The sequence below is a fragment of the Elephas maximus genome, chromosome 4 (assembly GCF_024166365.1).
Source record: "Elephas maximus indicus isolate mEleMax1 chromosome 4, mEleMax1 primary haplotype, whole genome shotgun sequence".
NCBI lineage: Eukaryota > Metazoa > Chordata > Mammalia > Proboscidea > Elephantidae > Elephas > Elephas maximus.
The window spans coordinates 73,259,469-73,279,777 of NC_064822.1; the positions used below are offsets into that span (position 1 = coordinate 73,259,469).

A 20,309-nucleotide genomic window follows, 5' to 3' on the forward strand; every position below is an offset into this window, starting at 1 on the left:
TAACAGAAAGGTGGGTGGTTCAAACCCACCAGCTGCTCTGTAGGAGAAAGATGTGGTAGTCTGCTTCTGTAAAGATTTCAGCCTTGGAAACCTTATGGGGCTGTTTTACTCTCTCTTATAGGATTGCTAAGAGTTAGAATTGATTTGATGGCAACAGGTTTTTGGTTTTTTAATCTATGTGGAAGCAGATTGCCACGTTTTTCTCCTGCGGAGTGGCTGGTGTACTCAAAATGCTGAACTTTTCAGTTAGCAGCCAAGCACTTAGCCACTGTGCCAGCAGGGCTCCTCTATGAGGCTTAGAGGGCAGAAAAAGGATCAATGCCAACAAAGTGTAGGGAGATGTGATTTAATTTAAGCTAAGGAAAAACTAACGATGACAACTATTCAATAATGGAGTGAATTGTCTTGGGAAATAATGAGTGTTTTGGGAGTTCTGAGATTATTCTAAAAGTGGCTATATGATTACTTACCTTGTAAAATATAACTACGATTTTGACCCTGCAGAGAATTAATCTAAATGACTTTGAAGTTTCTTTTCAACTGGATTTTTCCATAATATTTATAAGTCATCTCCTCAAATCTCTCAGCTCAAGGCTAGATAACTTTCAGGGTCTTTGAAGTGATCTGTATACTTTCTGTACCCTTGGATGGAAGGTGGCAGGGAAAAGATGGTGGACAGCATAAATGCCCTCTTATTGTACTAATTTGACTAGCTTTTCTTTTTTCTTCTCCCTGTAAATAATCTGGACCCCTGGTCGAGCAGTGGTTAAGAGCTTGGCTGCTAACCAAAAGGTCAGCAGTTCAAATCCACCAGCTGCTACTTGGAAACCCTATGGGGCAGCTCTGCTCTGTCCTGTAGGGTTACTATAAGTCGGAGTTGACTCAACGCCAATGGGTTTGGTTTTGGTTTGGTAGGTAATCTAATTCATTTAAGCCACTATAGTATTTTAGTTGAAAAAAATATACAGAGGTTGGACAGAGGGAGGTGGTGAGAATGGGGAGGCAATAAGCAAAAGAGTGAATATGGTGACTAAATAGGAAGTCCAAAGTTTCTTGTTTTAGAAACTGGTTGGCGTTTATCATTCCTGGAATCAAAGGTGAACAACCAAGAGAACCTTAAGTGCTATTTCCTAGAGTTTTCTGGTGACTGGGGCTAAATACGTCAGGATATGTAATAAGTCCTGTGTTTAGCAGACCGAATTCAAAAGTAAACCTCATGTGAAAATCGATCACATTTGAAGACCTTTTATCCTTTCTAATTTAGTTGTTACACAGAGGTATACAGAGGTACACTTAGTTCCTACTCACTAAGATGCTCTATTCCATACCAGAGTGGACTCCAATGCGGATCCATACTGGCAAGCCAGGAAGATGCTCCAGCTGGAAGGTTCCCATGAAGCTGAGGATATCCAAGGCCATCTTGGCAATGTCTATCGCATGCCGGTTGCCATTTCTCTTAGGCAAACCACTAGCCACCATGTAGGCATCACCAATGGTCTCCACCTATGGAAACAGTTTCTCATCAGTGGATCTGCACCTTTGAAAGGCACAAAAATTAAACAGATGGAATTAATCACATATCAAACATTAAAGTTTCCTGGGAGCTCAGTGTGAGCATAGCCCTGTACACCTTTTCTGTGGCCAGTTCAAGACCAGTTCTATGCTGATTACTTAAAGGTCATTATGGCCTAGATAAATGGGTGATAAAACAGTTATAAGGAAATTTAATCACAGAATAGTGCTTAATAATAATATAAATCATCCAGAGGTAGTGAAAATTCTATTGATGTTTAAATAATTTAAACGGTTTTATGCAATTTATGCAACTGGTCTTCAACTCTTGGAGATAACATTAACATTTTCTAGTGGGTTGTCATTGCTTTACTAAATTTATCTGAAACAAAAAAAAAAAAAAAACAAAAACCAAACCCAGTGCCAGCAAGTCGATTCCAACTCAAAGTGACCATATAGGACAGAGTAGAACTGCCCCATAGAGTTTCCAAGGAGCGCCGGGCAGATTTGAACTGCCGACCCTTTGGTTAGCAGCCATAGCACTTAACCACTACACCACCAGGGTTCCTAATTTATCTGGTCTGCAAACACCCTTAATTACCAGAAAAGTCATCTTTAGCATTTATCATTTTTCAAATTAGATTTATTTACATAATGATATACATAGTTCTGTATCTGTTGGTTAGTTAACCTCTTTTTGCCAACTTTCACGAAAAGGTATAGTAATTTTCTACCTAACAGGAACTGTAATTAACATGGCCTACATATTAATACTAATACTAAGGAGAAGGATTAGGCTAAGAAAAACCATAAAAGAGAAGTCTTCTCTGAGGGTTCTTATTAACAGAGTATTTATTATATGAGTGATATCTAAACTTTATGTGAGAATTACAATGTTTTAGGCATATAATTTATCCAAAAATCCTCACAATAACCATCGAGTTAAGTTATATCATCATCCTATTTTATAATAGATAAACTGAGACTTGATGAGGTTAAATATATTTATGAGGTCACACAAAATTGAGATTTGGCTGCAGATCTCGAATTCTAAAGTTACTTGTTATATATGCTCTGCTGCTTTCCTAACATGGAAATGAGGGAATTCAATACCCCTTTACGTCCCCGAATCACGCATCATCAGCTGGTAACCGGTTACTACTCTAGTCAGATAAATAGATCTAGTTCTCAGTATTATCGAGTGCTCTCCATGTTCTGCTTCACTCCTTTGACTGATGCTGGCTAATCTTCCTATTTTAATAACAACAAAAAAGATAACAGATGAACTGATTCCTGTTCTGTTCTGGTGTCTTCCTTGCTTCATTTGTAATCAGCCTAAACATCGTCCATTCTGGGGAGATGATTTGAGAGTATGCCCTATTCTCTGAATTTACTACCCCAAATTTCTTTCTGCTGAACTGTGTTATTTCTTTCTCACTGCTTCTTAAAGTTACACAGTTATTTTGACTTCTGAGCCCTCTTATTCCTCTACTTCTTTTCACTTTTGGATTGGATTCAACCACGAATTCATTAAATCTTAAATTAGAAAGGGCAAACATAAATAATAATAGGAACAACTAATTTCAGCTGTGATGACCTGGGGCCATACAATTGTTATACCCTGTTAGATGAAGTGTTTACCTTGTAGACATCGTGGTGATCAAGAATGTGGTCAAAACTCTTGTAGATGTCATTGAGCATGTCCACCACTTCCATGGGGGTGCTGTATTTGCAGATAGTAGTGAAACCTACAATGTCACTGAAGTAGATTGTAACTTCCTCATATAGTTCAGGCTCCACAATGCCTTTCTCCTTCAGGGACTTTACTACTAGCCTAAGGAAGGAAGGAAAAAGTGCCTTCAACTTGAGTAATTTTTTCTTTTCTTGCATGAATCTTTAAAACTGAGTAGTAATTGTCCACCCGGATTGAGAGAATTTGGGATTTCCAGCAAATTGGGTGGCTAGGAAGCAAAGGTAGGTTACATATACCATTTATGTGAACATATTATATGCTCACACATATAATACATGTATTTTAACACAGATGAATATAAGCAGATTCAGCATTTAGTATTCGATATACATATATAATACGTATAATCTATAATACATACAAAACCCTCATACATATACACTTTTGACGACTTTTTACTTCTCTATTGATAATAATAAATAGAGAAGTAAAAAGTCGTCAAAAGTGTATATGTATGAGGGTTTTGTATGTGGGTTTTTTGGTTTTATTGATAATAATATTCCCACAGATATCTGAGACCTGAGAAGGAGAGTGTGACATTAATGTAAGAGTTGAATCACTATAGTTATCACACCTGACTTTCTCATCAGGGTCAATAATGTTACCTCTCCGGCAGATTTTACATAACAATAATTAGTATCACTATGAAGGCATGGAAACCCTGGTGGTGCAGTGGTTAAGTGCTACAGCTGCAAACTAAAAGGTCAGCAGTTCAGATCTGCCAGGCACTCCTTGGAAACTCTGTGGGACAGTTCTACCCTGTCCTATAGGGTTGCTATGAGTCGTAATTGACTTGATGGCAGTGGGTTTGGTTTTTTGGGTGTTTTATGAAGGCATAATGTATTTAAAATTTAATTTTGATATATTCTGAACCCAGATTTGGCTTCTTTAAAAAGTGATATAAATCACAATGGAAACAAGCTAAAAATTGTGCTAAAACTGATTAAAAGTGGGCAAGTACATATATGTATCATGGTTATGTATATATTAGAGTTACCTGTGTGTGTAGGTGTATTATACATTGTATACAATATATATTATGTGTGTATATGTATATTAGTAGAAGCAATTTAGAATATCTTTGTTGAAGAGTATACAGAAGCAATTTATCAGACCCAGAAGTAAGAGAGAAATACAAGAAGGGGACTCCACACTTCTTTTATGTGCCAAGTTGCCTATTCACTGAGAGAGGGATGGGAGCTGATGTGAGGCTGGATGCTCCCCTGTCTGCCCTTGTCTGAATATGGAACTACTAGAATCAGAACCTTAAAGCTGAGAGGTGTCATAGCAAATAATTCCCTTATTTTTACAAATGAGAAAGCTGAGGCCTAAAAAGGAAGTATGACTTTCACACGGCTGCTAACCAAAAAGTCAGCAGTTTGAATCCACCAGGCACTCCTTGGAAACCCTACTGGGCAGTTCTACTCTGTCCTATAGGGTCTCTATGAGTCGACTTGAGGGCAACAGGTTTGGTTTTTGGTTTTTCACAGCCACAAAGGGCAGACCTGGAACTAGAACTCAGCGACATCCACCCCTTCAATCTTTTCATTGCCCTGCACTTCATCCACACCCAGGCCTTGGATGTTCAGGGCAATGGAGAAGATTTGGAGGTGTGTTGCTTGTAGGGAAAGATGAATGCTTGGCACTGTCCTGGAAAACAAACTGTTAATCCACCACAAGGAATTGCAATACTCATTTAGAGAACCTCCAGAGCATGTGAGTCTTCATTTGGTGCAGTGACAAAAATTGCGACCTTTCAAAAACAATCCTTAGTATAGCTTCTTGGACTCACAGGGGCATTTCTGGGGTGGTGGTTTTTTGACATTCCCAGTATAGGAGCACAGAGTATTTTGGAGGCTGCATAGATATAATGATTAAATTCGATATTCCATCTTATTTTGCCCTTCATTTTGCTGTTTATATCCAAAGTCTGAATTATCCAGAGAGAGAAACTAATGTAGGTAGATAAAGAAAGGGCTGTGACTTAAAACAGAGAGTTTGATAACAGGGTGTTGCTTTAGAAAGGCTTCCCACAAGAAAATCTATTTTAATCTCTTTCAATATCCCAACGGGCAGGGGCGGATTAACCAGTAAATGTAATATGTACCAGTTTACAGTATGCAATGTATGCAGGGGGCTTAATTGTGTTTATTTACTAATCTGTAATGCATAATTTCACATGAGTTTCACATCAAAGATATGGTGAAAGCCAGATGAAATTATGCACTATAAATTAGTAAGCATAATTAAATGTATGTATCCTGCTTTTTTATTTATTTATTTATTATTATTATTATTATTATTTTTTATCCTGCTTATTGAGTAATATGTTCCTGCCAACCAGTATTGTTCAAATAAATGTTTAAGTGGTGTATGGTTCTTACATACAGTCTTAAGTTTATTTACATTTTTGCTGTAAATATTTCTTTTTTATTCTTCTAGTTATCGTTCATATACCTTTTAGTTGTATTTTGCAAATATAAAGAATTTTTACATAAAGTATCAAAATGAGTTGGACTGGAGTCTTGGTGTACTGTAGCTATCGAAGAAATATGTTATACAATATTTTGCAATCCAATAAACAATCTGCCCCCTAGTGGCCAAAGTGGCATATCGACCCAAATAAAACCCGAAAAGGAGCCCTGGTGAGGCAGTGGTTAAGAGCCCGCTGCTAACCAAAAGGGAGGCAGTTGGAATTCACCAGCCACTTCCTGGAAACCCTATGGGGCAGTTCTACTCTGTCCTATAGGGTTGCTTTGAGTCGGAATTGAGTCGATGGCAACAGGTTTGGGTTTTTTATTTTTTTGGTATAAGCCAAAAAAACCAACACCTCCCCACAGTGGATTCCAATGCACAGTGAACCAAGGTGGGGGTGGGGGCGGAGAAAGAAATGGTGTTGAGGTTAAGCGCTGGGCTATTAATGGAAAGGTCGCCAGTTCAAAGGAACCCACCAGATGCTCAGCCAGAGAAGGACGTGGCAGTCAGCTTCTGTAAAGACTACAGCCTTGGAAACCCTAGGGGCAGTTCTACTTTGTCTTATAAGGTCAGGCACGATAGGGTCCGTATGAGTCGGAATTGACTCAATGGCAATGAGTTTGGTTTGGTTTGATTTCGGGGGGCGGGGGGGAACTGAGGTAGTATAGTAGCTGTTTCAAATCATTTGAGCAACATTATTGGTGAAAACCACCAACGATTAAATTCTGGGAAAGCAGCCAGATAATGAGGATGTAGTTCTTGTCACAGCTCAGCATTAAAGGCCAAGCAGGGAATGATGCATTGTAGTAGGTAACTAACATTTAAGGAGCTCTGAGAGAAACTGCCATCCCTGAGGTGAACACTAAGAGTCCCAGCTTGGTCCTGTGCACTCTGAGGGCAGGTGGGTTATGCGTCAGGCTCGGTCTGGGATGATGAAACGGAGCATGTACGTAACGCCTACCTCTTCACTAAGGCTTGTAGAAGAGAAACTATTTATTTAGAAAACAGCTCATGTAATCTCAAAATCTTTCCTTTACTCTTGTAGAAATCTTTTTCTAAATGAAGCAAAGGTTCAAAACAAAATAATAATTAATACAAATAATATATAAAACCATGTATAATTATACCATCTGTAATAGTATCTAATAATAACTATGTATAATAACCAAGGACGTTCCATACACTGTGCTAAGCACCTTATATCCTACAGATTATCTCAAGGAATTCTTAGAGCCATCCTGTGAGGTAGATGGGAAACCAAGGCTTAGAGTATTTATGTAGCTTGCCCCAAAATTGCACATCGGTAGTAGGTGGTAGAACCATGATTTGAAGCCAGGCTTAGCTGACCTCAATTTCTATGATTTAACCCAATGCTTGCCTAGCTTATCGTCAATCCGATAGGACAGTTTATTATACTTTAATGAGAAGAGAGCATTACTTCTCATTTGTGTTCAGCTCTGAGCTCCTTGGTCCAACACTATTTCCTTGGTCTTCAGATTTTAATTCTTTGGTTATCTTAACATTCCTCGGTTATTACCTGAGTACCAAGACTTATAAAATTTTAAACCGAGGCTGTCCTTGGCCTGCTGTTTGGGGGATTTCAACCTTACTGCCTTTCTTGCTTGGCACAGTTGTAGTATTGCTTCACAAAATGGAAGTCAGGCCACAGATGCCTTCAGGGTGAGACATCTCATCTGTGTTCCCTGCCTCTTCCACCAAAGACTGCTCCTGGCTTCTTGTAACTTGAGTTCTACTTGAGGTGAAAAGAACAAAGGAAGGGAACTTACACTTAGTGCCTAACTGTTATATCTCATATATTCCTCAGAAAATTTAATTTCCATTTTGAGATTGAAGAGAAACAGTGACTTAAGGTCATGTCGTTGTTATTGTTAGGTGCCATTTGAGTCAATTTCAACTCATAGCAAGCCCATCTGACAGAGTAGACCCCATGTGACAGAGTAGAACTACCCGATAGAGTTTTCTAGGCTGTAATCTTTACGGCAGCAGATTGCTAGGTCTTTCTCCTGAGGAGCCGCTGGGTGGGTTAGAACTGCTGCACCACCGGGGCACCTTGCCTAAGGTCATAGATTTAGTAAAAGTGGCAATGAGGTGTTCGCACCCAGATCAGTCTAACTCCAAAGTTCATGCTCCTTCTGTGGTACTATGCACCCATTTGAAAATAACCTCTTTGTCTAAGTAGTTAAGAGTACAAGCCAGAATAAGGTTTGTCAAGGTACAGGCATTTTTAAACCCAATAATCTGCTGATGAATATGCAACCCTATAGAGACACAAGGAAAAATAATGCAAGACAGATGTGCTAAGTCTTTCAGCTGTCAGTTATGAGGCATGGCTGTGAAATCCTGGGAAACCATATCTGCAGGATGACTTGTCTTACCTTGGAAGCAACATAAAGTTAAGTCTGTCAGCTCTGTCCCGCTCTGCCTTGTACAGCTGTGTCCTTTCCTCTACCAGATGTTCCAGGTTTCGAGAATATAGCTGTAGACGTCGGATCAAGGTGTCCATATAACTTTCATTTTTTTGGTCATGAAAAAGGCTGTAGGTAGTAATAGATAAAGAGCTTTTATACATTATTAAGAAAGCATTAATATACACTAAAACAATGGGCAAATATGATGAATAGGTAATTAAAAAAATTAAAATGGCCAACAATACAATTTTGCAACAATAGTAATAACAATAAAAAAACGTGCGTGGTTATATAGGTTGATATGTATGCATGTATGTGTGTAGGAAGGCACATGTGAGTATATGGGTATGCATGTATAGGTGTATCTATAGGCATATGTATATACATGTTTGTGTGTGCTGCGTATATGTTCATATATATAATAAAGCATATGGGCACACAGTTATGGATACTTCTTAGACATAACCAAACACCTTGTGGGATTGGTTTATTGGGTTTGAAGGCTCAGGGCCATAGTCTCGTGGGACAGCTTGGTCAATTGGCACAACATAGTTCATAAAGATAATGTTCTACATCCTAGTATGGTAAGTAGCGTCTGGGGTCTTAAGAGCTTGTGAGCAACCATCTAAGATATAACTATTGGTCTCCACTCATCTGGAGTAAAAAAGAAGAAAACCAAAGACTCAAAGAAAAAACTAGTCCATGGGACTAAAAGCCCACATGAACCATGGCCTCGTCTTTCCTGAGACCAGAATTAGAGGGCATGAGGCTACTACTACCGACAGTTCTGACCAGGGACACAATAGATGGTCCTAGATAGAATGGGAGAAAAATGTAGAACAAAACTCAAATTCCTAAAAAAGGCCAGACTTACCGCATCAGTAGAGGCTAGAGGAACCCCAGAGACTATGGCCCTGAGTTAACCTTTAAACTTGGAACTAAAGCTACTCTTGGAGGTCGCCTTTCAGCCAAATAACAGATTGGCTCATAAAATAAACAATATTACCCATGAGGACTCTGCTTCTTTAAATAATCATCTATATGAGACTAAATGGTCAACATTTACCCTAAAGCAAAGATGAGAAGATAAGGGAGGGGAGGGCAGGGAAGCTAGATTAATGGAAAGAAAACAACGAGAATGGAAATAATAAGAATGCTGACATATTGTGAAAAAGTAACCATGTCACCAGCAATATGTATTAAAAAAAACCATTGCCACTGAGTCGATTCAGACTCATAGTGACCTTATAGGACAGAGTAGAACTGACCAGTAGAGTTTCCAAGGAGTGCCTGGTGGATTTGAACTGCCAACCTTTTCGTTAGCGGCTGTAGCTCTTAACCACAAACTGTTAGATGAGAACCTAATTTGCTAAGTAAACATTCACCAAAAGCACAATAAAATATTATTTTTTTAGCCAACAAAAAAATTGAACCTCAGGAGAAATCAAAGAAATAGAAATAAACTTAATGGGAAAAAACAAAAACAAATAGAACAATGGGAATCTGGGCACGTAAGAAGTTGGAAAAATATACAGTACAAACTTCCTGGAGAGCAACCTAGTAAAATCTGTCAAAAGCTTTAAGAATCCATATACCTATTGGTCTATCTACTTTTAAGAATTAGCCCAAGCAAACAGGAATGTGTTAAATGTTAACTGCAAAGGAAGTCACAGCATTCTTTACAATAGCAAACGTGAAAATAACCTAAATGCATAACACTAGAGTAGTTAAGATATTATGGTACAATGGCATATCAGTGTATCATTAAATGTGAATCAGAATAGTTAAATACATAGAAATATGCTCTCTATATGTTGTTAAATGAAGTAAATTAGTTTATAAAACAGCCAAAATTATAAACCCCATTTTATTTTTTAAAAACTGGAGACCATCTGTGAGGAAACAGGTGATGTTTTTACTTTCTTGTTTGATCATTTATATCAGGGGTCCAACTTATTATGATGAGCTTAAATTTCATCTGTCACACATACAATCTCATTTGACCTTAGTAACAGCTTTGTGAAGGAGTGGAAAAAGGGAAAAGAATGAAATTGTCTTCTTTCATGCTTGTGGGGTAATGCTATTCAGCTATATGCATCCGCTCCTAATGGAGTCAGTTGTACTCTTCCCTGAACCATGCTGGAGATGAATTTGGGATGGACTCGGGCTAAAGTACAAAGCCGGAGTGGCATGACTAGGCTGGTGGCCAAGGCTGAGGAACACCTTAGGAACAAGAAGAGAAACATCTGGGCCTGGATGTAAAATCCCTGGGAATGCTGACTGCCCAAGGACTGGGGAAGAAAAAAAGCCTTAGCCCCAGCTGGAACGGTATACAAGCTTGTCCCTTGCTAGGTGGTTGTGGAGTGCTAAGCTGGTCCAGCTGCCACCCTGGACTGACCTGTAAGTAAGTTCCCCAATAAACCATATGTCACGACTGCTGGTTCCAGAGTCTTTCTTTGGTATCTTGGCAACACAGTGAACCTTGGGTCCAGGTGCTGCTGGGTTGTTACACAACAATGCTCCATTCCCATAAGGGACAGCTTAGCTTTACCAATCAATGACTACACTTTCTAAATTTTTAGTAATAAGCAATTTGCAGTAAGTTGAGAATTTTAAAGATGCCCTAGAAGTGATAAATGAAGTTTGAGAGAAGGAACAAGAAAAGCAAAGCTGAACCTTACCTCTCGTATACTCCTCAGAGCAGAGAGCCACAGAGTCAGGTCACAGAGTCACTTTAGTCAGGTCCAAAGGGGAAAAACCTAACTCTGGTTTATCTCGTTAGATCAAGGAGACATAGATGAGATACCCCCTTTTGGGACAATGGTAGTAACTTGGTATCTAGCTCAGTGAGGAGGCACACGTGTTTGAGGTCTGGTGAGTTGTGAGGATTGGATATAACGTTCAGAACATATATAGTACAATTGAGTTGCTTAATAAATCATACTTATTTCATTATTACAGCAATTAACAATTTTAAGTTACCTTTTCTGAACTCCTGAGAAGATGGCCTACCTCAGAATCCCCTAGGTAGGAAGGAATGGTTATTAAAAGTTCAGTACATTCTAAATTGCTGGGTTTGGAATTAAGAAACTTTTTTTTTTTAAAAAAAAAAACAAGCTTCCCAAGAGGTTCTTTTTGAAATCAGGAGCATAGAGTCCAGTTGGATAGAATGGGTGAGGGAGCAGGTGTTGAATTATGTACTTATTCCATGATTAATTAACTCAATTAAGGCAGTATTTTTAACCTTGACTGCATACTTTAATCACCTGAGGAGCTATTAAAAATCCTGATGCCCAGCCTGCACACCATACCAATTACTCTAGATTCTCTGGCCCCAGGCACAGTATGTTTTTAAAGCTTCCCAGTTGATTCTAACGTGCAGCCAAGTTTGAGAACCATTGCATCGAAGGCTAAATATCAGGGGCCCAACTTATTATGATGAGCTTAAATTTCATCTGTCCCGCATACAATCTCATTTGACCTTAGTAAACAGCTTTGAGAAGGAGTTGAAAAAGGGAAAAGAATGAAATCCCATCTTATTTCATGCTCCATTCCCATGAGCGACAGTTTAGCTCTACCAATCAATGACCATGCTTTCATTAACTTCACTCTTCCTCATCTCCAGCCCTGGGCTTTAATCTCATTAAACATCTGAATCTTTTGACCTAATGAGAAGTACAGAAAATTGGAGCTAGAAGGAACCATAGCAATCATCTTGTTCAATACAATTTTACTAACAAGAAAACTGACACCCATGAGGATAAGTGATTTGCCCAATGTCCCACAGCAAGTTATTATCAGATCCTAGTCTAGAAATTGGATCTCCTAACTCTAAGCTCAGTGTTGGTTTTCTTACCCCTCTCTGAATCTAACAGACAATATGTGAAATACGGAATTCAACCTAACTGGATCGTTGTGTACTAATCTTTTACTGTTTTGATCCTGATTCATGACACAAGTCTTAAGTATCTAGGGCTAAGATTGATGATCTTAAGACTTTAAGATCTTAAGAAACCTGTTGATCTGAAGAACCATCTGGGATCTTTACAGATTCACACCCACCTATTGCTGTTGAGTCAATTGTAACTCAAATAGTGACCCCATAGGGTTTCCAAGGCTGTAAATCTTTATGGAAGCAGACCGCCACATCTTTCTCCCACAGAGCTGTTGGTGGTTTCGAACCACTGAACTTTCAGTTAGCAGTCAAGTGCTTAACCACTTAGCCACAAGGGCTCCTTTACAGATTCACAGGACCCACACCAAATGCCCAAATCCTCATTACCTGTGGAGGGGCCTGGGAACTATATTTTTAATAGACAATTTTATGATCAGTCATAATCTGTTGTTTCATCAGGCAAGTTTTGGCCTTGAGTGTTTAACTTTTTAAGTGATTATTTCCCTGGGAAATGAATTGTTAGTCCCCATATGATTTTAATTTTTTTGAGACAGGTGTTGCAGTATGGGATTTTTCTACTGGAATAGGCATACTTATTCTTAGGGATCCCTGAATATCAACTATTATAAGAACAATCTGAAATTATGAGGAAAAGTAAAAATTCAAGCAATACCCAAAAATTTTGGCCAGTGTGTTCTCAATTTTCTTGAAATCTGGTCTCTTTTCTGGATCTTCCTCCCAACAGTTTTTTACAAGTAGATACACCTAGAAGAAAGAAGGGGCTCATTAGCTTAGGGGGCAGTAAGCTCTATCAAGACAGAATTCCTATCCAGTTTCCTTCTATAACCTGTTACCGTTGAGTCAATTCCAACTCATAGTGACCCTATAGGACAGAGTAGAACTGCCCCATAGGGTTTCCAAGGAGCAGCTGGTAGATTTGAACTGCCAGCCTCTCAACCACTGTGCCACTGGGGCTCCTTTCTTCTATAGTGGGAGTAATTAAGGCAGGGAATATTTTCTCCAACTCTGACAGTGAAGATAAGAGATCTCTAGTTCTCTGCAATTTCTTTCTTAGGCATCACCACCCATCTTACCTTACACAACCCTTCCCTCGAGCCCTAAATTAATTTTAAAAAGAGAAAAGGGTGATGTAAATTTGGATGAGGATGGGTTTCTGGCAGAGAAAAAATGCTTCATGGGCATTTATAAGGCTTAAGTTGGGGAGGGCAAAGAATAGTTAGGCTTGGGTGTGTATAAGAAAAGTTATACTAAATGGGAATGAGATTCTACATTAGTGGTTCTCAACCATGGCTAACATTAAAATTGCCTGGGGAATGTTTACAAAATTTCTGACACCCAGGCTCCACCTCACGGGATTCTGATTTAATTAGTCTGTGATGGGGCATGAACAGGGTTCCCAGATTTAGCAAATAAAAATACAGGGCCCCAATTAAATTCTAATATCAGATAAAAACAAAAAGAAACACCCAAACCTATTGCCATCGAGTTTATTCCAACTCATAGAAACCCTACAGGACGGATAGAACTGCCCCATAAGATTTCCAAGGAGTGGCTGTTGGATTCGAACTGCTGGCCTTCTGGTTAGCAGCTAAGCTCTTAACCACTGCACCGCCAGGGCTCCAATTCAAATTATTTAGGATAAGTATGTTCCAAATATGGGTTTTGGTTTTATGTTCCAAATATCACACTGGCAAAGGGCAACAGTATTTTAATCTCCCCAGGTGGTTGTGATGCACAACTGCAGCTCAGAAGTGGAAGAAGAGGAGACAGAGGAAGCCCACAGGACCATCATCTCATCTGCTACCACCTATTTGCAGCTTTTGTTTAATCAAATAAAGTTTGTTCTTTACTCTGGCTAAAAGCAAGGTCACAAATGGTACTGGATGCAGTCCCTGTCCCTGTACTATGCCTGAACCAGTCCTCAGGAATGGACCAGACCAGATTACAGCCTTTGGTTGCCTATATTCACCACTAGATGATGCTCCTACCTTGGCAAATGAACTGCTCATTGAGTTAGGAATGAACAGCAACACCCACCAAGTGGGTTGATACAGCACTCCACAGTGAACTACCAGGTGCTTTTAAAGCATCGCCAAGAGATCTAGTTTCATTTCTATATTCTATTGGAATCAGTTCCTAGAAATGAAAGTTCCTTCCTTATTTCCAATTCCAGAACCATCCAACTATACAAGTGAATTGAGAAGGATGATGATGCTTTGAGTAAAGAGTTTTTAAACAACATTTGGATATACTCAGACTAGAAAGGAGGGTCCAAGGAGAGAGAAGCTGATTCGTGGGAAGGAAGCCCAGGATCGGGAAAAGCAGGAAGAAAGGAAGGAATGTTGAAAAGGTGGGGATAGAAACAGCTGTATGTCAGTACCTTGGGGCTATAATGTGCCTTGAATGTGGACAAAGAGAAGAAAGAGAAGTAGTGGCCCTCTCACGTCCCATAGAGTCTGACTATAAAATGCATCTGCCAACGTGCTCATGAATTTAAGGAAAATGTTTCTATCTTTATCCCTCAAGGAACAAAAGGGTTTTTCTTTTTTTTAAGACCATATTTTTAAAATACTTTTCTCACTATCTTCTTGGATAAGAAAAGCTCAGGTAAAATTCTAAAAATAATAGTTCTTCCTTAAAGGCCTCTGTGAAGAATTATTAAACAAACAAACAAACAAACAAACAAAAAAAAACAGAAAATGTAGACAGAAAAAGCTTCATCTTTTTCAGAGGGGGATATCGTTGTTAATTGCCATTGAGTTAATTCCAACTCATGGTGACCTCCATGGAAAGCAGAGTAGACTTTTCAAAATTCCACAGAGTTTTCAAGGCTGTGGCCTTTTGGAGGCAGATGTCAGGTCTGTCTTCTGAGGTGCCTCTGGGTGAGCTTGAATGGCCAAACTTGAGGTTAGTAATCAAGTACTTACTTAACTATTTGCACCACTCACAGACATATCAGAGAGGAGATAAAAAGTGAAAAGTAATTTTAATGTTTCTGGTGTTGGCATATTTCTTTTTTAGTCAGTAGATAGTATTCATAAGCCTAATGAGTATATTTTTTTTTAATGAGTATATCCACATGAACGTCTTGCCCTTTTAGCTCCTAAAAATTGAGAATGTGATGTGTGCCTAGGGAGCCAGCTCTTTCCTGAGTTAAGAGAGGTAGAGGGAGGCACAGAGAGTGTGGTATACTGATAGTGACTATGATGGTTAAGATTGTGTGTCAGCTTGGCTGGGCCATGATTCTCAGTGTTTTGGCAGTTGTATAATGTTGCAATCACTTCCCTGTTGAAATTTGATGTGTGATCACCCCCATGATGGAATCTGCTGGGTGGTATCCGTGGGGGTGGGGCCTGTGGAGGCTCACTGCCCCTTCAGCCTTCATCTCTCTGCCACCTACTTCCTTCCTGCTCACCTTGCAAAGGCTGTTGGCTTGTTCTGGATCCAGCAGCTCTCTCTTGTCTGACCTCTGGCTCTTGGGACTTGAGCTAGCAGCTTACCTGTCCATCTTGGGATTTTTCGATCTTCATGGCCTGTGAGCAAGAGTCCTGCTCCCCGACCTACCTATCTCGGGTTCACCAGCCCCTGCAGCTACGTGACTCAGGAGAAACCTTGCAGTCTTGCCTGCCGACCTTGGGGATTCCTCTACCGTCACAACCTGTGAGTGGGAGCCCTGTTCTCTGACTTACTGATCTTGGGTTCACCAGCTTCTGTGGCTCCATGAATTGGGAAAGGTCTCTATCCTGATCCAAGGACTTGGGACGTTCCAATCCCTACAATTGGGTGAGCTGTTTCCTTGATATAAATCTCTCTATATTTATACACTTTACTGGTTTTGCTTCTCTGGAGAACCAAGCCTAAGACAGTGACTCTCAAAGATATGTCCATATTTTAATCCCCCAAATTTGTGAACATTATGTGGAAAAGGGAGCTTTCCAGATGTGATTAAGATAAGGACCTTGAAATGGGGATATTATCCTGGATTATCTGGCTGGACCCTAAGTAAATCACAAGCATCTTTATAAGAGAGAGGTAGAGGGAGATTAGACAAAAGAGGAGATGGCAGTGTGACCACAGAGGTAGAGATTGTACCGATGCAGCCACAAGCCAAGGAATGCCAGCAGAAGCTGAAAGAGGAAAGGAACAAATTCTCCCCTAGGGCCTCCAGAGAAAGTGTGACCCTGCTGACACTGATTTTGGCCAACGATCCTGATTTTGGATCTGTCTTCCAGAACTATGAGAGAATAAATTTCTTATTTTAAGCTACCACATTGCATTGGTGGTAATTTGTTACAGCAGCCACAGGAAAAGAATGTAAGGAGGATGCACTCACTTCCAGCTCTTTTTCCTCTGCTGTTTCCAGGAACAGATCTGGGCGGAAGGGTTGCACTCCTTTGGAATGCTCCACTCTAAAAATCTTCTCTGAAAGGATGACAATAATTTAAATTACAAGAAAGAATGCAGCATGATGAAGTTTCAGCCACAGAATTAGTTCATCTATCCTGGATGGTTCATCAGCCAAGTCAGAGCATTCCAGAGCAGACCAGCGCTCAATAGATAGATGTTGCAGGAATGAATGACCTTATGCCTACTTATACCCAAAAGGTTACCTTAAGGTACTAACCCTTTAAATCTCAACCCAGACTCCACTGCCTTCAGTAGGTTTTCTCTACCAATGCTCTGGCCCTGTCCTCCCTTAGCTATCCCTCTTACCTCCTCCACCTCCACCAGACAATTAAGAGCTGACACAAAATAAGTGCTCAATAAATGAAGACTGAATGAATGGAACGAAGTATTTTTTCCCCTGAGAGGACATGACAAAAACTGTGGATCTTATTAAGAACCAAGATATGTTTGTAATCCTGCTAGAGTGATCTCATTCAGGTGTTAAACACACATTTCTCACAGTGGGATCGGGAGGAATGGGGAAAATTGTAACGGAAGATTCTTTAGCAAACAATAATATTTGTAATAATGATACCTGGCAGTGGTATATTGTCTTATGCTTTTAAAGGATTCTAACATTCATACTGCCATTTAATCCTTCTACTACCCCTGTGAAATGTGAGGTGCAAATATGTCATTACTTTTGCAGATAAAGGAACTGAGATGTAATCACAAATAAATTAGTGTCCCACTCAGCCTAGGATGCAGGTTGTTGGTCCCCAGTGGGCGCAGGTGAAGGGGTTCAGACTCTTACCATTCTTGTCCCGACAGCTCAACGTGAAGAAGGTTTCTCTCCTCAGGATGATTTCCTGGGCAATGATCCCATAGCTGTACACATCTCCTTTCTGGGAGATGCTGGCTTGGCGAAGGTGTTCTGGAGCTGTCCACAGGTCTGAGCATCAGCCAGTGAGATTGAAAAGAGAAGGGTGGTGAGCAACCCACAGGTCTCCAACATACTTTTGTTCTGTAACTCCCTACACCATCCACCCTGAATATGGGTGGTTTTGAATTTATACAGTCCCAAATGCTTGAGTTTATGCTGGTGCTAGGAGGTAGAACACACACTCTCCTTTTAAGCTTACTATGTAATGCCAGGATTTGAGTGAGGTTAAATAGCAATAGCTCCTCCAAACCTGCTAGTATCATAGTCCTGAAAACCCTACCTAGACAAGGGCCCGGTGACACAAACTGTTCAGAGCTGGGCTACTAACCAAAAGTTGGCATTTTGAACCCACCCAGACACTCCTTGGAAGAAGGCCCTGCCAATCTGCTTCTGAATGTTCATAGCCATGAAAACCTATGGAGCACAGTTATACTCTGCAATACATGGGATCATCATGAGTTACAATCAACTCGACAGCAACTGGTTTTGTTTTTTAGTTTGGTATAGTAAGCACTCTGTAAATATTTATTCAATAAATGCAATAGAATATAAGAGGCTGAGGAATTTCATACTTTATAGGACACACAGTGTGAGCCAGTGAAAATCTTTATAAACACATAAATGAGTAAATATTTACTAGAATAAAATATAGACAATGTAGTTAAGAAAAGAGATTATCATTAATATTTTCTAGGCATGACATGGGCAGCCTCCAAGTCAACTATCGACTTCAGAGGTGTTTTATTTGGTTCCCACGGTAGTCTTAAAAAAATTACACATACATAAAATTTACTCACCGTTTACTACTGTCCCTCCCACACTCTGTGTACATCTAGTCCACTTAACACAAGTGCAATGCTCCTGGGCCCTGTGCTTGGCTCCTATAAACGTGTGTATTTTACACTACTATCTCATATCTTATTCAGTAATAATGGAAGCATACAATTAATGGCAATATCCTTTGGAAACTTTTCAAGATCAACTTGTAAATTTTGGGGGATTTCTCTCTTCAGCAGTTTCAATGAAATACCTGTAGAGCATGCTGTTAAGTGCAATGATATGCATATGATGAGACAGATTTTCCACAGTTCGTCTGCCATCCAAATGTTCACTGCCTTTTGGAACTTATGAATTTATGTAACTTGTGATTCATGTACAATTTATCCTAAAGGTTTGAGGTTGTATAAAAGGTAAATAAATTTACTTATGCTAAAATTTCAGGTAACTGACACCACAGATTACCATTGAGTCAATTTCTACTCATAGCAACCCTATAGGACAGAGGAGAATCACCCCAATAGGGTTTCCAAGGCTGTGATCTTCACGGAAGCAGGCTGCCACATCTTTCTCCCATGGGGTACTTGGTGGGCTTGAACTGCCAACTTTTCAGTTAGCAGACAAGCAATTAATCACTGCACCAGAGAAAGGTATAAGAGTGATGCTCAGGAGGGTAGGATTTGACCTGTAATTCATCTGATTTTGTGTCATAGTGAGTCTTTTAATAAAGGAGATTTGTTCCATTACATGATAAACCATGAACCGTGCTTGGCACATAGTAGATCTTTGACAAGAACTTACTGGATTGAGCCCAATATCTTACTGACATGACTGTAGAGGTAGGGGCAGAATTACCACTTTTCTTTTATTGAGGAAAAAGTAAAAGATTGCAAAGTAGAATTTAGTTTTTGGATCTAGGTAGTATTTTGAGACATTCAGCATGAAACATTCAGCATGAAAAGCCCTTTATACTTTACGAATGGCTTTTCTTTGTGTTTTGATCCTGAACACATTCTAGAGAAGAAGATATTTTACTGATAATATGAATTACTGATAAATGAATGACATCTAAGATTTTGACATGGGTTTTCTGTCTTGCACTCATATCATCTTGGGTAAATCTCTTAGCTTCTCCAAACCTCATTTCTGTCTTCTGTATAAAGGAAAGATGGTTTCTAAGGTCTCTTCCTGCTCTAACCATCTGTATTTTCTCACCCAGTGCTGCTTCCACCAGCCAACAAGTTCTTCATGATTTCTCGCTGATGCTCAATGGGCCCTCAATGGACCCACAGATGGGGGAAATCCTCAGAGTGCATTGGTTCCACTCAAGAAGCCCTTGATGAACACTGACAGGTGAGAAGTGCTGGAGAATGAGCCAGCTGTTGCCTCTTGTGATTCCAAGTGTTTGTTTTCTGATCAGTGTTACCATTCCCTGAGCCCTACATGGGCTTGTGAGCAAATGACAAACAAATGGAAAACTAGTAAATATTTCATTCATTACAGACCTTTTCTTGGAGGTAAAATGGAATTGCAGCCAAAATCAGTGATCTTCACCACCATTCGGCTGTCCACTACACAGTTAGTAGACTTCAGACGACCATGGACTTCTGTCTTACTGGAGTGCAGATATGACATCCCCTGTAATTTTTCAGAAAACAGGAAAACAAAGAGATGTGAAACTCTTCAGCTGCTTGATTATGTTAGAGAAAGAAGTGATATTTTGAAAACATTACAACATATAGGGTCATACCATAAGATTTGTAATTTGGTTCCATTCATTTTATTTTTGAAATATTGGTAACACCCTCATATTGGTCTAAGGACTGCATCTGGTTTTGAATTCTAATTAGGTGGCACAGTAAGATGGCAAATGTCTCAAGACTACGATTAAATAGTTATATAATATGAGGCAAAGGGTTGACTCCTACTTTTTCTTATCTGGGAAATGATATTAACCATCTCAGAAGGGTATTTTCCAGAGAATCACGAGAACAGATTTTTAAAAGGTGTTTCTGCTTACCACTTAAAGGGCCCTGATGGCATAATGGTTAAGCACTCAGCTGCTAACTGAAAGGTTGGTGGTTTGAACCCACCCAGTGGCTCCACAGGAGAAGGACC

The 20,309-nt window shown here is 39.6% G+C and overlaps 1 protein-coding gene across 1 annotated transcript in view; it reads right to left on the reverse strand.

Moving 5' to 3' along the window:
- GUCY2C (guanylate cyclase 2C) overlaps positions 1–20,309 on the reverse strand; it is a 93,341-nt gene that overhangs the window by 6,127 nt on the left and 66,905 nt on the right. Inside the window, exons 17-23 of the mRNA XM_049881505.1 lie at positions 19,697–19,829; positions 17,286–17,423; positions 16,419–16,507; positions 12,738–12,829; positions 8,137–8,295; positions 3,154–3,346; positions 1,329–1,503 (exon numbers count right to left, since the gene is read on the reverse strand). Coding sequence (XP_049737462.1) covers positions 1,329–1,503; positions 3,154–3,346; positions 8,137–8,295; positions 12,738–12,829; positions 16,419–16,507; positions 17,286–17,423; positions 19,697–19,829 — 979 coding nt within the window. The remainder of the gene's footprint in view (positions 1–1,328; positions 1,504–3,153; positions 3,347–8,136; positions 8,296–12,737; positions 12,830–16,418; positions 16,508–17,285; positions 17,424–19,696; positions 19,830–20,309) is intronic.